A 19,275-nucleotide genomic window follows, 5' to 3' on the forward strand; every position below is an offset into this window, starting at 1 on the left:
CACAGAGGCCTGGGAGTGGTTGAGCAGAGCACATTCAGCAAGAGTATATAATGGGATGGGTGAAAGCTAAGCTGTTATAACAGAGACCCCCAAAATAGAGACTAAAACAAAAAGGAATATTCTCTCTCACATAATACATGGTTCAGGGGTAGGTGGGGGTCCAGGCCAGGTAGGGGTCCTTTCTCCAGGTTCTATCTAGGGACTTGGGTTCCTTCCGTCTTATTCCTCTGGCATTCCATTGGGATTATCCTCATCTGCACGGTTGATGTAGTCTCATCTGTACCTCAACTCTGCTGCAAACCCCAGGAGGGTGAAAGTAGCAAAAGGGAGAGCAAACAGTTTCATGGATATACCTAACTGCAGGGGAAGCTAGCCAGGTGGCCTTGAGCCCTGCTGAAACTCAGGAATGAGGGTGGAGTGGGTATAAAAGAAGGGAGGATAGTTGCTGGGTAATATTAGCTATTATTGTTACAGTATCTGTTGAAGCAAGCTGAATCAAGTGACAGCCCTGACTAGGATGTCAGAGACTAGCTATTCTTTAACATTTTATAAAATTGGAAAACTTGACCACATTTAAACCAAATTAATTTCTTCTTAATGAGATGCCAGAAATTGACTGAGGTGAGTGGAAGGTGGTCCATGTCAGAGCCTAAAAATCCTCAGGTGATGCTCCTGATTGTGAATTTTGCTATGTTTCTTTTTATTTGCAGAATCAGTCAGAGGGTGTTCTTTTTCTTCTCACTGAGATGCCTGTGCTCCTGTCCCTGTTCCATATTCAGGAACCTTGTCCCTTCCGAATCCCACTTAGATCTTTCATCTTTATAGCAGTGGCTTTGTACTGGAATTAAATCCGACTTCTTCTAGCAATTCAGAAGAAAGGTATAGGGAGACCTTTTTAGTCATTATATGTGGAGAAAAGATCGTGAGAGAGGGGGAAGTGGTCCCAGTATGTTTGTGTAACATGGATGGTCTCTCTTATCATAGGCTCTGGATCTTTATTCTCAGAAATATTGTTCCTTAAGGGGACTGGCCAATTTATTTTCAAAGGCAAACTATAAAATGGATAACTTCGGAGCATCTGTTGTCATTTAAAAAGCAGCATGCATGGTGTACATACCTTCTTCATGATTGTCAGGGCTTATAATGAAAGCCCAGTGTCATCCTTGTGTGGAGTAGTAGTTGGGGCTTCAAATCTTAGCTGGGAGGGTGAAAATTATAAGAGGGAAGAAACAAGACTTTTGTGATTTTCATGCATAGGAGGTCAATACTGTGGCTTCTGTGTTCCATGTTAACATATTTCAGACTATGGTGGACCTGAAAGTTAACAATGACTCCCATTTCCTAATACAATTAAAATTTTAGGGGTGTATCAGGTCCGGGGTTCCTGGTATAGGCTGTGATACCTTGTTGAAGGTGGCCCAGGGACCCATGCTGCCTTGATGTTGGTTGTTCCCTCTCCTTCCCCAGTGAACAAGAGTGGTATTGGTATTGGGGATTGCTGGAGTGGGAGAGCTGAGAAAGGATAGTTGCAAACCCTTGGGACCAGAATTGTAGGTTTTGTAAGATCACTCAATGCCTTCATATTTATGACCTATTCCATTTTTGCAGGAAGGCTTCAGTAAAGTGTGTGAATTGGGAGTGGGGACGGGGGGCGGTGGTACTCATCTGTGGGAGTTGCTGGTGAGTTAAGCTTGTGCTTTCCTGGTGATCAGTGTTTCTCAGCTGGGGCTGCGAAGGTACCGTTGACAATTGTACCATTGGATAACTCTTTGTGTGGGATTGTCCCAAGCATTACAGGATGTTTAGCATCCTTGGAGTCTATGAATTAAATGCCAGTAGTACCCCTCATCATTGTGACATTCAGAAGGTCCCCACACGTTTCTACACCTCTGTGAACCAAATGTGAGTAGCATCTGTCTGTCCTCCCATTCACTGCAAGTGTACACAGTGGGAGCTTGCCTGGAGGTGGTTTCCTCAGAGACCATGGATTTCCATTCCCTCTTGCTTAGCAAAAGGTGGTTTGTGATCAGACAGCCCAGGTGGGAGCTCTTTTCTGTGCTGGGAGAGTGTTTGGGAACTGAGAAGCCCCTGCAGTGGTTCCACTTACTCTAAACCTCTTTCCATATTTGCCTTCCCACAGAAGCAGGGAGCATCCTGATCTGCAGCTGTGGTGTCAGCCTTGGAAACAGCATTCAGGGGATGGGAGAGCTCATTCCAGACACATCCAAGTCACTGAAGCCAAGAGCAAGGAGGAAGCCCCAAGCTATAGAACTTTGAATGGGGCAGTGGAGAAACCCCTGCCCCTGCCTCGGTCTGTGGAGGAGTCATATATCACCAGTGAGCACTGCTACCAGAAGCCCCGTGCCTATTACCCTGCTGTGGAGCAGAAGCTGGTGGTGGAGACGCGGGGCTCTGCCCTTGATGCAGTCAACACCCTCCATGAGAATGGTGATGATTCCCTCTCCCCGCGCCTGGGCTGGCCTCTAGACCAAGACAGGAGCAGGGGAGACAGTGACCCCAAACCCAGCTCTCCAAAGGTATATGACTTGCTTATACTTGTTCTTAATTTAGTGTTTGAGTGCTTGTAAATTCTCCTTCTAGGGAAGATGTTTATTATAAGATTACTAGAGGCTCGGTGCATGAATTCATGCACTGGTGGGGTCCCTTGGCGTGGCCTGTGGGGATCAGGCTGAAACTGGCAATCCAATGCCACCTGCTGCTCCTGCTTGCCACTCCTGCTTATCCTGGCCCTGCTGTGCCTGCCTTAGGGCACCAGTCAGGGCGCTTGCCAGCTGTGAGCCTTGCGTCTGACGCCCGTCGGTCAGCTGAGTGGCACTCCCTCTGTGGGAGCGCACTGACCTCCAAAGGCAGCTCCTGTGTTGAGCATCTGCTCCTTGGTGGTCAGTGCACATCATAGCGACCAGTCGACCAGTCGTTCAGTTGCTCAGGCTTTTATATATATAAACTAGAGGCTCGGTGCATGAAATTCATGCAAGGGGCCCAGCCCTCGCAGCCCCAGCTGCCTCGTGGCCCCACAGTCCCGCAGCCCCGCCCACTGGTTGTTCCGGAAGGCCGTTCCGGAAGGTTGTTCCACCATCTGGTCTCATTAGTATACTAGCTCTTTATTATATAGGATATATAGATATTTATTGTAAAATCATATTTAAAATTGCTTATCACAGATATTTTGTTTTTCCCCCCCTTTTAAAATGGGTGCAAAGTCAGGAGAGCTCACTTAAATCAAAGATCATTGGTTATGGGGAATGCCCACAAAATGGCATAGTCTGTGGGAGTTGGGGGTGGAGAGGTAGGAAGTAGCAAGGAGAAAAGGGTTGATTAGGACTCGATAAATGGAACTAAGTTAGGAAAATGAGTTTTGTTGTTGCTGGTTTTTTAAAATGCTATTTATGTTATAATTGTATCTTGGCATGAGCCAAGATGAGTCAAGCGTTGTGTTAGGCATAAGTTTTTCCAATACAGTTCTGTGGTAACTTTACTTGAATATTTAACTTTGCTTAAGAACATAGCCCTGACAAAAGATCAGTCTGTTTGTCAAAATATTTGCAAGTTTCATCAGTTTTCCCAAGCCACTCTATTTTTTTGTTTTTCAAATCATTCTTTTCTGAAACCCATGTCATCTTCTTGCTAAAGTTGTCATCTTTAACTGTTCACTGGTCTTGTTCTATCCTGTCCTCAGTTGTCAGTGAAGTTGTGTGTGATTTAAAAAAAAAAATGTTTTTATTGACTTTAGAGAGAGAGATAGAAACATCAATGATGAGAACCATTGATTGGCTTCTCCCTTACTGGGGGTTGAGCCCGAAAACTGGGCATATGCCCTGACCTGGAGGTGAACCGTGATCTCTTGTTTCATGGGTCAGCACTCAACCACTGAGCCACACCAGCCGGGCGAGGCTGTGTGTGATTTGAGAGCTTCTACGCCCTGTCATCCTTACTTTCACAGAATTGCTGGTCGGTATCACCAGTGTTAAATATGTTGCTGTTTATTGCTGAGCATCCTAAATTATAAGTCAAACAAAGGTGAGCCTAGTACCTCATTTAGTCTGTGCCCTTGCCAGTGTCAAAACAGTGCTGAGCAAGGTAAGGATACAGGTTTTTTTGAGGGAGACCCAGTTTCAAGTCTGGACTAGGATCCACTTACTCTATGGTTCTAAACAGGTCACTTCACCTCCTCTGGCTTCATGGCTTTGCACATAGTAAACTCTAAATAAATCTTAGCTAAAATCTATTTCATTTCAAATAAATGAATAAAAGGTTGAGATCACAAACTCCAGAAAAGGTTTACACTCCTGAAGACTAGGCAGATTTCATAGAGGTGTCTGGAACATAATGAAAAACCAGAAAATACTGGGTTTAAACAGGGCAGGCAGGGTTAAAAAATCTCTTTCATTGATGGCAGCCTGACTTTAGGTCAGCACTGTGTTTTATCTATTTCATCCTCAGGAACATTTAAAGTAGATTTTACTACTACCACCTTTTCCAAAAGGGAACCAGAAGCCCGGAGAGGTGAAATAACTTATCCAGGTTCATGTATTCAGCAAGACATAGAGCTAGGACTTAAAACTCTTGTTTGATTCCCACATATCTTGTTTATACTTGCCCTGCTATACTCTGATCTCAGGGCTCTGGAAGCCATTCTTTGAGGCCTACATCAGGCCTAGGGCATTGGACAAGCCGCTGAGAAGCAGCCGTGGAGTCCTCGGAGCCAGAGGTGTGTGCTGCCCTGAGGTGGTTGCAGTTGGTACAGCAGGCACGTTTTTGGCCAGTGCCCAAGAGAGGGAGGAGAAAGATAGACATTTGTAATATTTAAACTGCAACTGGTTTTTCAGATGGTGTCAAACGCTGGCTGGAGCTGTCTCTACTCAATACTTAAATGTCAATTGCATCCCCAGGTGAGGGAATATGTCTCCAAAAAGGTCCTGCCAGAGGAAGCCCCTGCCCAAAAGCTGCTGGACAGAGACGGAGAGGGGCTCCTGAGCTCCCAGCACCAGTGGCAGTTTAACCTGCTGACCCATGTGGAATCTCTTCAGGACGAAGTCACGCATAGGATGGACTCCATTGAGAAGGAGCTGGATGGTAGGTCTCCTCCCTACTTCTCTGCCCATTGGCAGGCACTGTGAGCTTGCCAGGATGAGCTGCTTTCTGAACTCCCCTACCTGGCTCTCCAGGGACAGTGTATTCTTGCCTCCTCTTTTTTTCAGTTTCACCCACCTCCATTCTCTTCTCAGGATGGACCAGCCTTACTTTTAGTATTTATCGGTTACTTGTAAGGACTGTGTGATGCTAGGGGTTCTGCCTCACTTGCCCAGTCTTTTCTGTGGAAGAGCAAGTAGGCTCTGCCTGCAGACTGTGTGTGAGTTGAGCAAATCTTTACTGACCGAGTTCTTAATTGGGTTTTAAGGATATCTGAGGATTAGTCTAAAAAACACACAGCACTTTTATTTCTCCCCTTGATAAAATCTGAAATGAAGCCTCTTCTCCGTATCAGTAGAGATCTAATAGAACTTTACAGAATCATTTGTGTAGTCCTTGGGTATTTCTCCCAGATATTAGTGGTAACAGATGGATGTGGAGGACAGAACTTGTGATGATGAACATGATCAAGTTCAGTCCCTTTTGATCCCCAGGAAGTTGCCAGGTTGGTTTTTGAAGATAAAATTCCTTCTTAATTATTCACTTTATTTCCTAATTATTTGTTTTCATCCTTAAAATAGAGCCTGATTAAGAAATAAATGTTCTGTTTGAGGATGCTGAGTATAGTCAAGCTATTACTTTAATTGGGGATATAAAACATACTATGAAGGAACTCAGGGAAATGCCATATGCTACACAAGCTAGGGTCATAAGGTGTGTCCAGGACGTGTAAGGCTGATGCCATGCTGGGGGACAACTGCTTGAGTGGCAGCAATTACACCCAGGCTTTCTGGAACTCCTGGGACTGAAGTGGAGCCTTGAGGAGAGGGATGTCTTCTGCTGAAGAGGTGACTCAGAGTGGATGATAAGAGGACTGGTTCTACTGGAAAATGGATTGCCACATTGGAGGATAGTGAGAGAAAGAGAGATCTACATGACCTCATGCTTATGTCTTGTCCCTGAGGCAAACCGGAGGAACTGGGATTAGGAGGCTAATTCAGGGTCCATTGTGAGGACATTTCTGGAAGAAGTTTTTATGTCTCTTTTACTCCTAAGAAGTTTGCTTGGGCTCCTTAGAGTTGTAACTGATTCCACTATTTGTGAAAATGCTATTAGATTGCTGAAAGAGGATTGAATGTCAGACTGAAATTTGTTGATTTTCAGAGAATTGGCAGTAGGAGTGGCTCTGGGTCCCTGAGAGAAACTGGGTGAACAACATTCTGTTGTTGCCAAAGGAATCTGCCCTTAGGCGCGAAGTCAGAACCTACCTACTTCTTTAAGATTTACCAATGTATTGAAACTGGTTGCTAGGGAGTTCTTCTTGCTCACGAGGTCGGTAGCCACTCTCATGTGACTTTGATTCTTTACTCTTGTTTTCAAGTTCAGTTCTGAGAAGGCAGTCTTACTTAATTATTTTTTTTCAAGTCTTGTACTTGTTGGAATCAGGAGGAGGGAATGTTCCTCTCCTTGGAACGCCCAGGAACCAAAAAGAAAATCTGATAGAGGGAGGATGGTGAGCTCTGCAGAGCTTGAGCAGTCAGTGGAGCATTTTGCCAGACCATTCCTATATTTTTTCACTGCCTTTGTTGAGTGCCTTCTATGTTCCACGCACAATTGAGTGTTAGGGATATATCATGGTGAGCAAGGCAGACTTGGCCTCTGCTTTCATGGAGCTTGATCTTGTGGTAGAGACAGATATTAATTAAATCGCCCATTATAAGTGATTACAAACCGGTAGGTGCTCCAAAGGAGAAGAACATGAGCTAGCGTAGCACTCATAACAGTGGGACCAGACTCATGGTGTAGAATTGGGAAATGCTTCCCTGAGAAGTAACTTGCAGGAAACAAAAGATTTAGAAAGGTGAGGAGGAAGGTGGAGGGCTGGGTTTGAGGAGGGGAGATGATTGTGTGTGAGACTTCGAAGCTGCTTAAGAAAGCCTTATCAACTCTAGAGCTGCACTAATATAGTCACTTGCTATGTGTGGCTGTTTAATTAAAATTAAATACAATTTTTTATTGTTAATCCTCACCCGAGGATATTTTTTCCATTGATTGTTTTAAAGAGAGGGAGGAATGGGGGTGGGGATGGGGATGGGGGAGAGAAACATTGATGTGAGAGAGACACATCAGTTGGTTGCCTCCCGCCGAACCCTGACTAGGTGGGGATTCAACCTGCAGCCCAGTTACGTGCCCTTGACTGGGAATTGAACCCTTAACCCTTTGGTGCATGGGCCAGCGCTCTAACCACTAATCAACATTGGCCAGGGCTATAATTTATTTTTTAACAAATTTTATTTATTGCCCGGCTGGCATGGCTTAGTGGTTGAGTATCAACCTATGAACCAGGAGGTCATGGCTCGATTCCCAGTCAGGGCATATGCCCGGGTTGGGGGCTAGATCTCTAGTAAGGGGCGTGCAGGAGGCAGCCGATCAATGATTCTCTCTCATCATTGATGTTTCTTTCTCTCTCTCTGTGTCTCTCTTCCCCTCCCTCCCTCCCTCTCTGAAAGCAATAAAAAATACTTTTTTAAAAATTTATTGATTTGAAAGAGAGGAAGTGGGGGGGGGGGAGAGAAGAGAAATATCAATTTGTTATTCCACTTATTTATGCATTCATTGGTTGATTCTTGTTTGTGCCCTGACCTGGGATTGAATTCGCAACCTTGGAATATCAAGACGATACTCTACTAACTGAGCTACCAATCCAGGGTAAAATGAAATACAATTTAAATTCAGTTTCTCATTTGCACCAGCCATGTTTTAAATGCTCAGTAGGTACATATGGCTGGTGGCTACTGTATCAAACAACATAGACCATTTCCATGTTGCAGAAAGTTCTATTGGACTGCACTGCTCTAAAGCATTTGAGTTTTGTGCTGGGGTAGTAGTTTGTAGGGAGGTTGATGAATTAATGTTGATGCCTGAACTGGCCTCCCCTTCCTGCCCCCCATGAGTGGTAAATGGGATATGGTGTTGAAATTGGTGCTGAAATTCTTGACAGTCTTGCACATCAAGTGTTGGGAACTCATTGGATTTTCTTTCTCTCTTCTGCCTGCAGTGTTGGAGAGCTGGCTGGACTATACTGGGGAACTGGAGCCCCCGCAGCCCCTGGCCAGGCTTCCACAGCTCAAGCATTGCATTAAGCAGCTGCTGACGGACTTGGGCAAGGTGCAGCAGATCTCGCTCTGCTGTTCAACATGAAACTGGGCACCCAGAACTAATGGGGACACAATACAGGGGTGCCTGCAGGAGGAACTTTGCATTTTTTAAATAAATAAACCTAGCATGCCGAATGCATGTGACACCGACTGACTTCAGGGATCTGGGCAGACGGGGTGTGATGGACATTGGACAAAGAGGCCATTTGGGCTGCTGGAGGGCAGGGCACTCTGATCTCAGAGCCTACCAAGAAGGTAGCAAACAGACTCTTGGGATTCCCTTCTGTGCACATCGTTGAATGGAGAGTCTTTTTGCACAAACTTCACTTGAAATCGTGCCACTGATGATAAATGGAATGAGAGCCAAAAAAGTTTCGTCGGAAACTGTTGTAGATTCAACTTGCAGCTTATTTAATTGACTTTTCTGTCAGGTTGGGGCACATGCCAAGCCTTGTGGTTTCTGCCTGGCATGGATATAGGCAGCAGGTATCATTTTCATTTTTCCAGCTTCATGGGAATGTCGTGACTTCACCATTCTTTGGAGATTGGGAAGGAGCAGAGGCCTTGGCTGCCCTGCCTTCTCTGTTGGACTCTTCACTTTTTTCATCACATCTTGTGCATGACTTCATGGTACCGGGGACAAGTTTTGTATGCTTTTACCCCAGAGTTGGCTGGGTTATGTCTTTTATAGCAGAGCCCATACAGCCTGTGGAGGAACTAGAATCTCACTGTTCGAAGAAGCTAGGAGGAATTCCAAACTGAAACAGGCAGGGTCTGGGACCCAAAGGACAGCATTTTCTACCCACTTCTTAATATTGACAGCTTCCCAGTTCTATTTAATGTCCAAAAAGTGTTTCCCCAAATTTTGAACTCTTTCACTGTAAAGATTTGTTACAAAGAATGTGGTTTGGGGAATTACCTTATTTTATATTGCTGTAAACAAACTTTAGATTCTACATGTGCCACTTTCCTCCTTCCCTGAAGGGTTTATGTTTAATAGTGGCATTTTCAAAATTGTTTTAATATACTTTAACACTTTAAATTTCCGGTTTGTATTATTTTGTGAAATTAAGGTGATTATGCTGCTTATGGTCCAGATACAATTTGTACCTTTTGAGACAATATTTGTTACTCTCACAGGTTACGGTTCTACATGTAATTGCTATATTGTTTTTTCCTTACTAGACAAAGTTAAAGAAAATGTTCCATGTTTTGAGGAGTGACCTGTTTCACTGTTTAGTTTTCTTAATCACTAAAAAAAAAAAAAAAAAAAAAAAAAGCAAAGCACAGTTGTCCATTAACACTCACAAGTTAATTATGGGTTTATGAATCTGTAATGTTATATGCTGCAAATATTTACTATGTAAACGTGAAGTAGCCAATATCTCAATAGCAATGACAGTATCTCCAGCGATTTGTGGATGGTTAGGCTTTAGGCACAGGTCACTGTGGTCATGAAGGCCTCTGTACCAAGATCTATTTCAGGGAATGCTGTCCAGCGATTTGTTCACCATGTGATATAAAATGAATTTAGGAGAAGTTGACCTGCTGTAGCTTTTCCATCAGAGGGAATACATGTAGCTATGACATCTGTAATAAAGCTGACACGATTCCTCTACAAAGAGGCTGTTTCCCGTTGCTACGGTTGGCGTTTCTGGTATCGGAAGAAACCCTCTAGGAGTGTGCATGGCATCTATGTTTTGCATAATTTATCAGACAGCCTCATAAGAACTGTGTGATGCTTGTCTGAAAAGGGAAGAAACACAATGGTTTTCTGTAGCCACAACTGTGAGGTATGATGACTTGTATTATTAGATTACTGATATTTTCCCCCTTAAAATAAATGAGTGTCACATTTGAGGGAGCTGTAACTTTAAGACAATTTCATGTCTTTTTCAAAGATGGAATTAAACTACCCTAATTTTGTCCGTTAGTTGGGCTTATCGTGTAAGTTCTGCAAAGAAAAAAGTCCCATTTCATTCATTGTGACTTTTGTCTGTAGGGAAGCAGGGATGACTCCAAGTTCTGGGAACCTCAGTGTGCTTCCCTAATTTAAAGCCATGTTAAGGGGCTCCATCCTCATTCCTGGGTCAATCTGAATAAACCCCAAGTTGGAGCACTGGAAACAGTTATTTGCAAATATTACTGTTACCATTTAGAAATATGTACACTACCTAAGTTTTCTTTTGAGTAAAACTACCCACCTTTTAAAAAATTGCCTTGACAAACAGTTCTGGTTTGAGTAATCATTTTGTTTCAAGTGATAGAGTATATGCAAGGTGGACCCTTGATGAGCCAACGTTGCACTGTGGATACATTATGTTTACGCGCTATTAGAACAGAAGGCGCTGTATATAGAAATGTTGCTTTGAAGCAATATTTGCAAAACATGCAAACTTCTGTATCTGTATTTGGAAAAAATAAAACAGGTTTTTGTTGCTATGTTTGTCAAGTTATTGAGTTATAAAATTCTCTATTCTAATATGCATTAACTTTCTATAATCTTTTAAAGGAAGTCTGTTTTTACATTCTAAACAGATTTTTCTGCAAGGAGGCAGATGGATATAAGCTCAAGACCGTAAAGCCCAAGAAAGTATGCAAAATACTTTTGAATTAATTTTAAGTGTGTAATACTCAAAAGTAAAATGTCCCACACCAGCCTCTAGCCCAGTGGTTCTCAACCTTGGCTGCACATTAGAATCACCTGGGAATCTTTTTAAAATCCTGATTTCTGGGCCTCATCCTCCGAAAATCCTTTGTTATGGGGTGGGGCCACAACATTAGTAACAAAGAAACAGAATTTCCGGAGGATGAGGCCCAGAAATCAGGATTTTAAAAAGATTCCCAGGTGATTCTAATGTGCAGCCAAGGTTGAGAACCACTGCTCTAGCCCATTCTAGCTCATGTGTTGTGAACTGCAAGCTTATTAGAGTTTGATTATTGAAAGCAGTGCAGGGAAGACAGGTTTGGTCTTCCTGATGAGATGGCACCCCGATGCATTTAGGGTACTTTTGAGACAAATCCAAACTGCCTGTGGACCCCAATTAGCTCCATCCTGGTTGGGCTGAAGACTCAAGGAACAGAGCAGGTTTTAGATTTCATAGTAGCTTCCCCATTTCCATATTCCTTCTTCCCTTTCTTTTTTTCTTAATCCTCACCTGAGGATATTTTTCCCATTGCTTTTCAGAGTGAAAGGGGAAGGGAGAAACACTGATGTGAGACACATTGCCTTCTGCAAGCAAAATGCTCCAACTACTTGGACACACTGGTCAGGGCTCCTTCCTATCTTTCTAAACAATTCTGCTTATTTAAAAAATAAATGGAAGTGGTTGGAGAGAAATTTAAATGGGTAGCTCTCCTAGTAGGGCACCTCAGTTGGTTAGAGCCATCTGCCTGATAGGCCAAGGTTGCATGTTCGATTCCCTGGTCCGGGCACATATAAGAATCAACCAATGAATCCATAAATAAGTGTAATAACAAAGTCAATACATTAAAAAAAAATGCCTAGCTCTAGCAATATAATCAATTAGTTCACACCAGTTCTGCTTAAATCCTTCCAGAAGCCTAAAATTTGGCAAAGACGGTGAACCTGGAGGCATAAACCAGAGCTAGCAAGAACTAGTCTATCTCTAAGGAACTGCTCTGAAACCTATTAAAACAGCCCAAAGGTTTGGGCCTTTTGGGAATCTGTGCCCAGGCAGGCTACTAGTGGCAGTGCTGGTTTAGAGGTAGTCAGGTAAACAATCATTTAACAGAGCCAGTTATTTGCCTGCCTGATGTCACAAAAGTACCAACCTACATGGCAAGATGTGTCACTATTTTCTCACGTAGGAAAACAAGCTTACATTCTAGCTAGTGAGAAGGGCGAATATGGAACCCTAATTACAGACTCCAGCAAAACAAAGGACACCCAAGTAGGGTCCTGGGAAGCGTGCAAGAGAAAAATATCCCAGATGTGGTGAATGCCTAGGCCTAGCCAACACGTAAGGATCCAACAAAACCCAACGTAGGCCAAGTGAGTAGGAAACAAAGGCTTTATTCTCATGGGCTCCCACTAACCAGAAAGAAGGTTGGAAATACGCTCGGGAAAATAAACCCAGTAAAGAACGAAAAGGGCTTCATCAGACCACAAGAGCTGCCAAAGCTCGTTTTCATTAACGTGGAGTGGGGAGCCAGGCTCCAGTCCAGAGAGCGCCCGGCCCAGGCCGCCCGCCGCTCAGCCGGTGATGCGAACATCGGTGCGGCGGTGAAGCCGCCTGGCCCGCGCCGCCTCGGGCATGATGGCGAGCAGCTGCTCTTGCACCAGCATCTCCACGATCTGCTCCTTCGTGCGGATGTCGGGTCGCAGCCACTGGCGAGAGAGCTCCCGCAGCTGCCGAAACGCCTCTCGCGGGCCCGCTGCGTCTCGGTAGCGAAACTGTCGGAAACGCTGGCGGAACGTCTCCGGACCGGGCCGGGAGCCGCCGGGGCCTGGGGAGGAGCGCGGAACGGCTTCAGCAAGCGGCGCGGGCCCCAGGGGTGCGGGCCCCGCGGAGGCAGCCACGGGCGGAGGGATCGCTTCCGGAACAGCGTTGGCGTTGGAGGATTCAGGCGGTGGAACCTCAGGAATCGACGAGGAGCCCGCAGAGTTACGCTCCGGGCCTGGGCTCGGGCCGGCTCCTTCCTCTTTCTCCCGCGGCGGCGCGGAGCTCCCAGTGGCCGCCAAGCCCTGATGGGTCGCCTCCATGACTCCGGATCTGGACGTGTCTCTTTGTCCTACGGCTGCGGGTGCAGCACTGCGTTTGCGCCGGGTGGGCGAGAGGAATACGTTTTCCGCTAAAGGGGAGAGTCTGCGCAACCGGAGGGAGGCGGGCTCCGGGGGAAGGGAGAGCGCGCCAACGCACCGACCGCGACGACGCCCCTGGGCGGACGGAAGCGGAAGTCTCCGCTGGCGTCTCTTTGATGAGCTCGGCGCGCGAGCGCCCGGAAGCCCAGTCCTGGCGACGGAAAGCGGCGCCCCCTCGCGTTCGCGAGTCGCGTCAGGAGACCTGTCGCGGGCGAATTTAAGCTGCGGTGGCCCTTCCTTGGAATGGTGGCGCCTCTAAGCACCAGTTCGAGGAGTCAGAGTCGGTGGCCGGGGAGAAGCCGGAGGAGGAGGAGCAGGAGCAGGAGGAGCAGTGGGGTTCTCTTCCGCTGTAATCTCTTCAGTTTGCAGGTGACCGGCGCCAGCTCCTGTGCGCGTCTACTCTGACAGAGGTTCTCAACCTGTGGGTCGCGACCCCTTTGGCGGTCGAACGACCCTTTCACAGGGGTCGCCTAAGACCATCCTGCATATCAGATATTTACATTACGATTCATAATAGTAGCAACATTACAGTTATGAAGTAGCAACGAAAATTATTTTATGGTTGGGTCATAACATGAGGAACTGTATTTAAAGGGCCAGAAGGTTGAGAACCACTGCTAGAACCTGATTAGGACTCCGGGATTGGGGGGAGGGGGCGCGGTGGGGCACTGAGGGGAAGTTCTCTTGCTCTGTCAAAAGTGGAGGGCATCCTGCCTTCCTATGTCACAAAGTAAATACTCAAGAACTCTGCCATTATTATTTCTTGCGTGTCCTCTGAAACCAAGGGACAGGTGATTCTGAGTTGGGCTTTTAACTTTAGGATTAGTAAACACACTAATGCATTGCTCCATATGGTGGTCACTAGCCATATGTGCTTACTGAGCCCTTGAAAGGTGGCTAGTTGGAATTGAGATGTACTGTAATCTAAAATATACAAGGGCCCTGCTTGTTTGGTTCACAGGATAGAGGGTCGGCCTTCAGACCCAAAGGTTTCTGGTTCCTTCTGGTCAAGGGCACATGCCCAGGTTGCAGGCTTTATCCCCAGTAGGGGGCGTGCAGGAGGCAGCTGATCAATGATTCTCTCTCATCATTGATGTTTCTCTCTCTCTCCTTCTACCTTCTTCTCTGAAATCAATAAAAATATATTAAATAAATAAAATACACAAGAGATGAAAACATATCAAGCATTCTTCTCAGATCTCAATGGTATGAAATTAGAAATCAGCTACAATAAAAATGTTCGAAAGCAATCAAACACATGGAGGCTAAATAGCATGCTATTAAACAATGAATGGGTTACCAAAGAGATCAAAGAAGAAATAAAAACCATCCTGGAAACAAATGACAATGAAAACACAACAATCCAAAATCTATGAGACAGTGAAAGCAATCTTGAGAGGGAAGTTCATAGAACTACAGGCCTACCTTAAAAAACACACACAAAAACAACAACAACAACAAGAAAAACTGGTAATAAGTTATCTAACCCTACAACTTAAAGAATTAGAAAAAGCAACAAGAAAAGCCCAGAGTAAGTAGAAGGAAGGATAAAGATCAGAGCGGAAATAAATGACATAGAGACCTAAAAAACTGTATAAAAGATCAGTAAAACCAAGAGCTGGTTCTTTGACAGGATAAACAAAATTGATGAACCTCTAGCCAGATTACAAAGAAACAGAGGACCCAAATAAACAAATCAGAAACAAAAGAAGTGAAATAACAATTGACCCCACAGAAATACAAAGGATCATTAAAAAAAACAACACAAAAAACAACTATGAACAACTCTATTCCAACAAACTGAACAACCTGGATGAAATGGATATATTCCGAGAAAAATACAATTTTCCAAAACTCAATAAAGAAGACTCAGAAAACCTAAATAGGCTGATAACTACTGATGAAATTGAAGCAGTAACAAAAATAAAGCAAAAGCCCTGATCCAGATGGCTTCATAGGGGAGTTTTACCAAACATTCAAAGAACTAACACCCATCCTCCTCAAACTATTCCAAAAAAATTCAAGAGGAAGGAACACTTTCAAGCTCTTTCTATGAGGCCAGCATTACCCTAATCTCAAAAGTAGGTAAAGAGCCTACAAAGAAAGAGAATTACAGGGCAATATCTCTGATGAACATACATGCTAAAATCCTCAACAAAGTTTTAGCAAACCAGATTCAGCACTACAGTAAAAAGATCATACACCATGACCAAATGGGATTTATTCTGGGATGCAAGGTTGGTACAATATCTGCAAATCAAAAAATGTGATACAGCACATTAACAGGCTGCAAGACAAAAAGTCACATGATCATATCAATTGATGCAGAAAAAGCATTTGATAAAACCCAACATCCTTTTTTTGATAAAAACACTCAGCAAAGTGGGAATAGAGGGGTCATACCTCAACATAATAAAAGCATTATATGACAAACCTACAGCCAACATCATACTCAAAGGGCAAAAACTAATACCATTTCCCCTAAGAACAGTAACAATACAGGGATGCCCACTTTCACCACTCCTGTTCAACACAGTACTGGAAGTGCCAGCCATAGCACTCAGACAAGAAGAAGAAATAAAAGGCATCCAAATTGGAGAGGAGGAAGAAAACTGTCATTTTTGGAAGACAACATGATATTGTACATAGAAAACCCTAAAGACTCTATCAAAAAGCCACTAGATTTACTAAATGAATCCGTCAACGTATTAGGATGCAAAATTAACATCCAGAAATTGATGGCATTTTTTTAAAGGTAAGGCCTGAATTTATTTATTTATTTTTGAATATATTTTTATTAATTTCAGAGAGGAAGAGAGAGGGAGAGAGAGATAGAAACATCAATAATGAGAGAGAATCACTGATTGGCTGCTTCCTGCACACCCCACACTGGGGATCGAGTCCACAACTGGGGCATGTGCCCTGACTGGGAATCAAACCATGACCTGATTTTTAGGTCCATGTTCAATTACTGAGACACCCTGGCCAGGCCGATGGCATTTTTATATACCAACTAGAGGCCTGGTGCATGAAATTCATGCACTGTGTGTGTGTGTGTGTGTGTGTGTGTGTGTCAGGGGGGGGGGTTCCTCAGCCTGGCCTGTGCACTCTTGCAGTCCAGGACCCCTCAGGGACTGTCCGCCTGTTAGCGTAGGCCTGATCCCCCAGGGGATTGGGTCTAAGCCAGCAGTCAGACATCCCTCTCACAGTCTGGGATCCCTCATTCCTTACTGCCCACCTGCAGTGGAGGTGGGAGAGGCTCCTGCCACCGCCACTGTGGTGTCCAGCAGTGATCCCAGCTTCTGGCTGAGCGGCACTCCCCCTGTGAGAGCACATGGACCACCAGGGAGCAGCTCCTGCATTGAGCGTCTGCCCCCTGGTGGTCAGTGGGTGTCATAGTGACCCATTGTTCCACCAGTTTTTTGTTTTTTTTTTGCCATTTGGTCAATTTGCATATTAGGGTTTTATTATATAGGATAATGAATTCTCAGAAAGAGAAACTAAAAAACAAAAAAATTAAGATACTTAGGAATAAACCTAACCAAGGAGGTAAAAGCCCTGTACATGGAAAACTACAGGACATTGAAAAAAGAGATAGAGGAAGATATAAAGAAGTGAAAGAAAATACCGTGTTTATGGGTTGGTAGAATCAACATCATTAAAATGTCCATACTACCCAAAGCAATCTATAGATTCAGTGACAACCCCATTAAAACACCAATGGTATATTTCACAGACTTAGAACAAACTATCCAAAAATTTATATGGAATAAAAAAAAGACCCTGAAGAGCCATAACAATCTTGAGAAAGAAGAACAAAGTTGGAGGAATCACAATACCAGATATCAAGTTATACTACAAAGCCACTGTACTCAAAACAGCATGATACTGGTACAAGAATAGGCATATAGACCAATGGATCAGAACAAAGACCCCAGAAATTGACCCAAACCATTATGCTCAATTAATATTTGACAAAGGAGGCAAGAGCATACAATGTAGTGAAGACAGTCTCTTCAATGAATGGTGTTGGGGAAATTGGACAGATGCATCAAAAAAATGAAACTAGTCCACCAACTTACACCAGACACAAAGATAAAATCAAAATGGATAAAAAACTTAAATATAAGACATGAAACCATAAAAGTCTTAGAAGAAGCCACAGGCAGCAAAATCTCAGACATCCCTGTAGCAATATGTTTATTGATACATCTAGGACAATGGGAACTAAGGAGAAAATAAACAACTGGGACTACATCAAAATAAAAAGCTTCTGCACAGCAAAAGAAGCCATCAATAAAATAACAAGAGAGCGCAATGCATGGGAGAACATATTTGCCAATGATACATCCAATAAGGGGTTAATCTCCAAATTTTATAGGGAACTCATACAACTTAACAAAAGGAAGATAAAAAATCCAATTTAAAAATGGGCAAAGGACCTAAATAGACACTTCTTTTTTTTTATTGTTTTATTGCTTAAAGTATTACAAAGGGTATTACATATGTGTCCTTTTTTTGTGTCCTTAAAGTATTACAAAGGGTATTACATATGTGTCCTTTTTTTGTGTCCTTAAATATTACAAAGGGTATTACATATGTGTCCTCCCGCCCTTGACAATCCCCTGGCCTCCCCTACCCCCCAGTGTCTTATGTCCAAAATAAACACTTCTTGAAAGTGGACATACAAAAGGCCAAGAGTCATATGAAAAAATGCTCAAAGTCACTAATCATCTGAGAGATGCAAATCAAAACAACAATGAGATACCACCTCACACCTGTCAGAATGGCTATCATCAACAAATCAACAAATGACAAGTGTTGGTGAGGGTGTGGAGAAAAGGGAACCCTAGCACACTTCTGGTGGGAATGCAAGGATGGTGCAGCCACTGTGAAAAAGCAGTATGGAGTTTCCTGAAAAAACTAAACATGGAACTCCCATTTGACCCAGTGATTCACTTCTAGGAATATATCCTAAGAAACGAGAAACACCAATCAGAAAGAATATATGTACCCCTATGTTCATAGCAGCACAATTTACAATAGCTAAGATTTGGAAACAGCCTAAGTGCCCATCAGCAGATGAATGGATTAAAAACGTTGGCACATCTATACAACGGAATACTATGCAGCTGTAAAAAGGAAAGAACTCTTACCATTTGCAACAGCATGGATGGACCTGGAGAGCATTATGCTAAATGAAATAAGCCAGTCAGAGAAAGATAAGCATCACATGATCTCACTCATATGTGGAATATTTTTTTTTTCATATGTGGAATATTTTTAAATTTTTTTTTATTTTAGTAAATCTTTATTGTTCAGATTATTACATTTGTTCCTCTTTTTTTCCCCCCATAGCTCCCCTCCACCCAGTTCCCACACCACCCTCTGCCCTTACCTCCCCACTGTCCTCATCCCTAGGTGCACAATTTTTGTCCAGTCTCTTCCCCCATCTCCCACACCCCTTTCCCCACCAAGAATAGTGAGTTCATTCCCTTTCTATGTCCCTGATTCTATTATAATCACCAGTTCATTCTGTTCATCAGATTATTTATTCACTTGATTCCTAGATTCACTTGTTGATAGATGCATATTTGTTGTTCATAATTAGTATCTTTACCTTTTTCTTCTTCTTCCTCTTCTTAAAGGATACCTTTCAGCATTTCATATAATCCTGGTTTGGTGGTGATGAACTCCTTTAGCTTTTCTTATCTGTGAAGCTGAAGCTCTTTATCTGACCTTCAATTCTGAATGATAGCTTTGCTGGGTAAAGTAATCTTGGTTGTAGGTTCTTACTATTCATCACTTTGAATATTTCTTGCCGCTCCCTTCTGGCCTGCAAAATTTCTATTGAGAAATCAGCTGACAGTCGTATGGGTATTCCCTTGTAGGTAACTGGGTTTCTTTCTCTTGCTGCTTTTAAGATTCTCTCTTTGTCTTTTGCTCTTGGCATTTTAATGATGATGTGTCTTGGTGTGGTCCTCTTTGGATTCCTTTTGTTTGGGGTTCTCTGTGCTTCCTGGACTTGTAAGTCTATTTCTTTCACCAGGTAGGGGAAGTTTTCTGTCATTATTTCTTCAAATAGGTTTTCAATATCTTGCTCTCTCTCATCTTCTGGCACCCCTATAATTCTGATGTTGG

The 19,275-nt window shown here is 43.6% G+C and overlaps 2 protein-coding genes across 5 annotated transcripts in view; one reads left to right on the forward strand and one right to left on the reverse strand.

The window, feature by feature from the left end:
• Positions 1–10,751, forward strand: part of PHF20 (PHD finger protein 20) — a 135,539-nt gene extending 124,788 nt beyond the window's left edge. For all 4 annotated transcript variants that reach the window (XM_059706032.1, XM_059706034.1, XM_059706035.1 and 1 more), the window contains 3 exons: positions 2,141–2,537; positions 4,911–5,094; positions 8,210–10,751. In XM_059706032.1, coding sequence (XP_059562015.1) covers positions 2,141–2,537; positions 4,911–5,094; positions 8,210–8,352 — 724 coding nt within the window. In that variant the 3' untranslated portion in view covers positions 8,353–10,751. The remainder of the gene's footprint in view (positions 1–2,140; positions 2,538–4,910; positions 5,095–8,209) is intronic.
• Positions 10,752–12,329: 1,578 nt separating this feature from the next.
• SCAND1 (SCAN domain containing 1) lies at positions 12,330–13,240 on the reverse strand. Its single transcript, XM_059706038.1, has one exon. It carries the CDS (start codon positions 13,033–13,035, stop codon positions 12,526–12,528), a length of 510 nt encoding a protein of 169 aa, XP_059562021.1. The 5' UTR covers positions 13,036–13,240; the 3' UTR covers positions 12,330–12,525.
• Between the last annotated feature and the right edge of the window lie 6,035 nt (positions 13,241–19,275).

Source organism: Myotis daubentonii, chromosome 8, assembly GCF_963259705.1.
Source record: "Myotis daubentonii chromosome 8, mMyoDau2.1, whole genome shotgun sequence".
NCBI lineage: Eukaryota > Metazoa > Chordata > Mammalia > Chiroptera > Vespertilionidae > Myotis > Myotis daubentonii.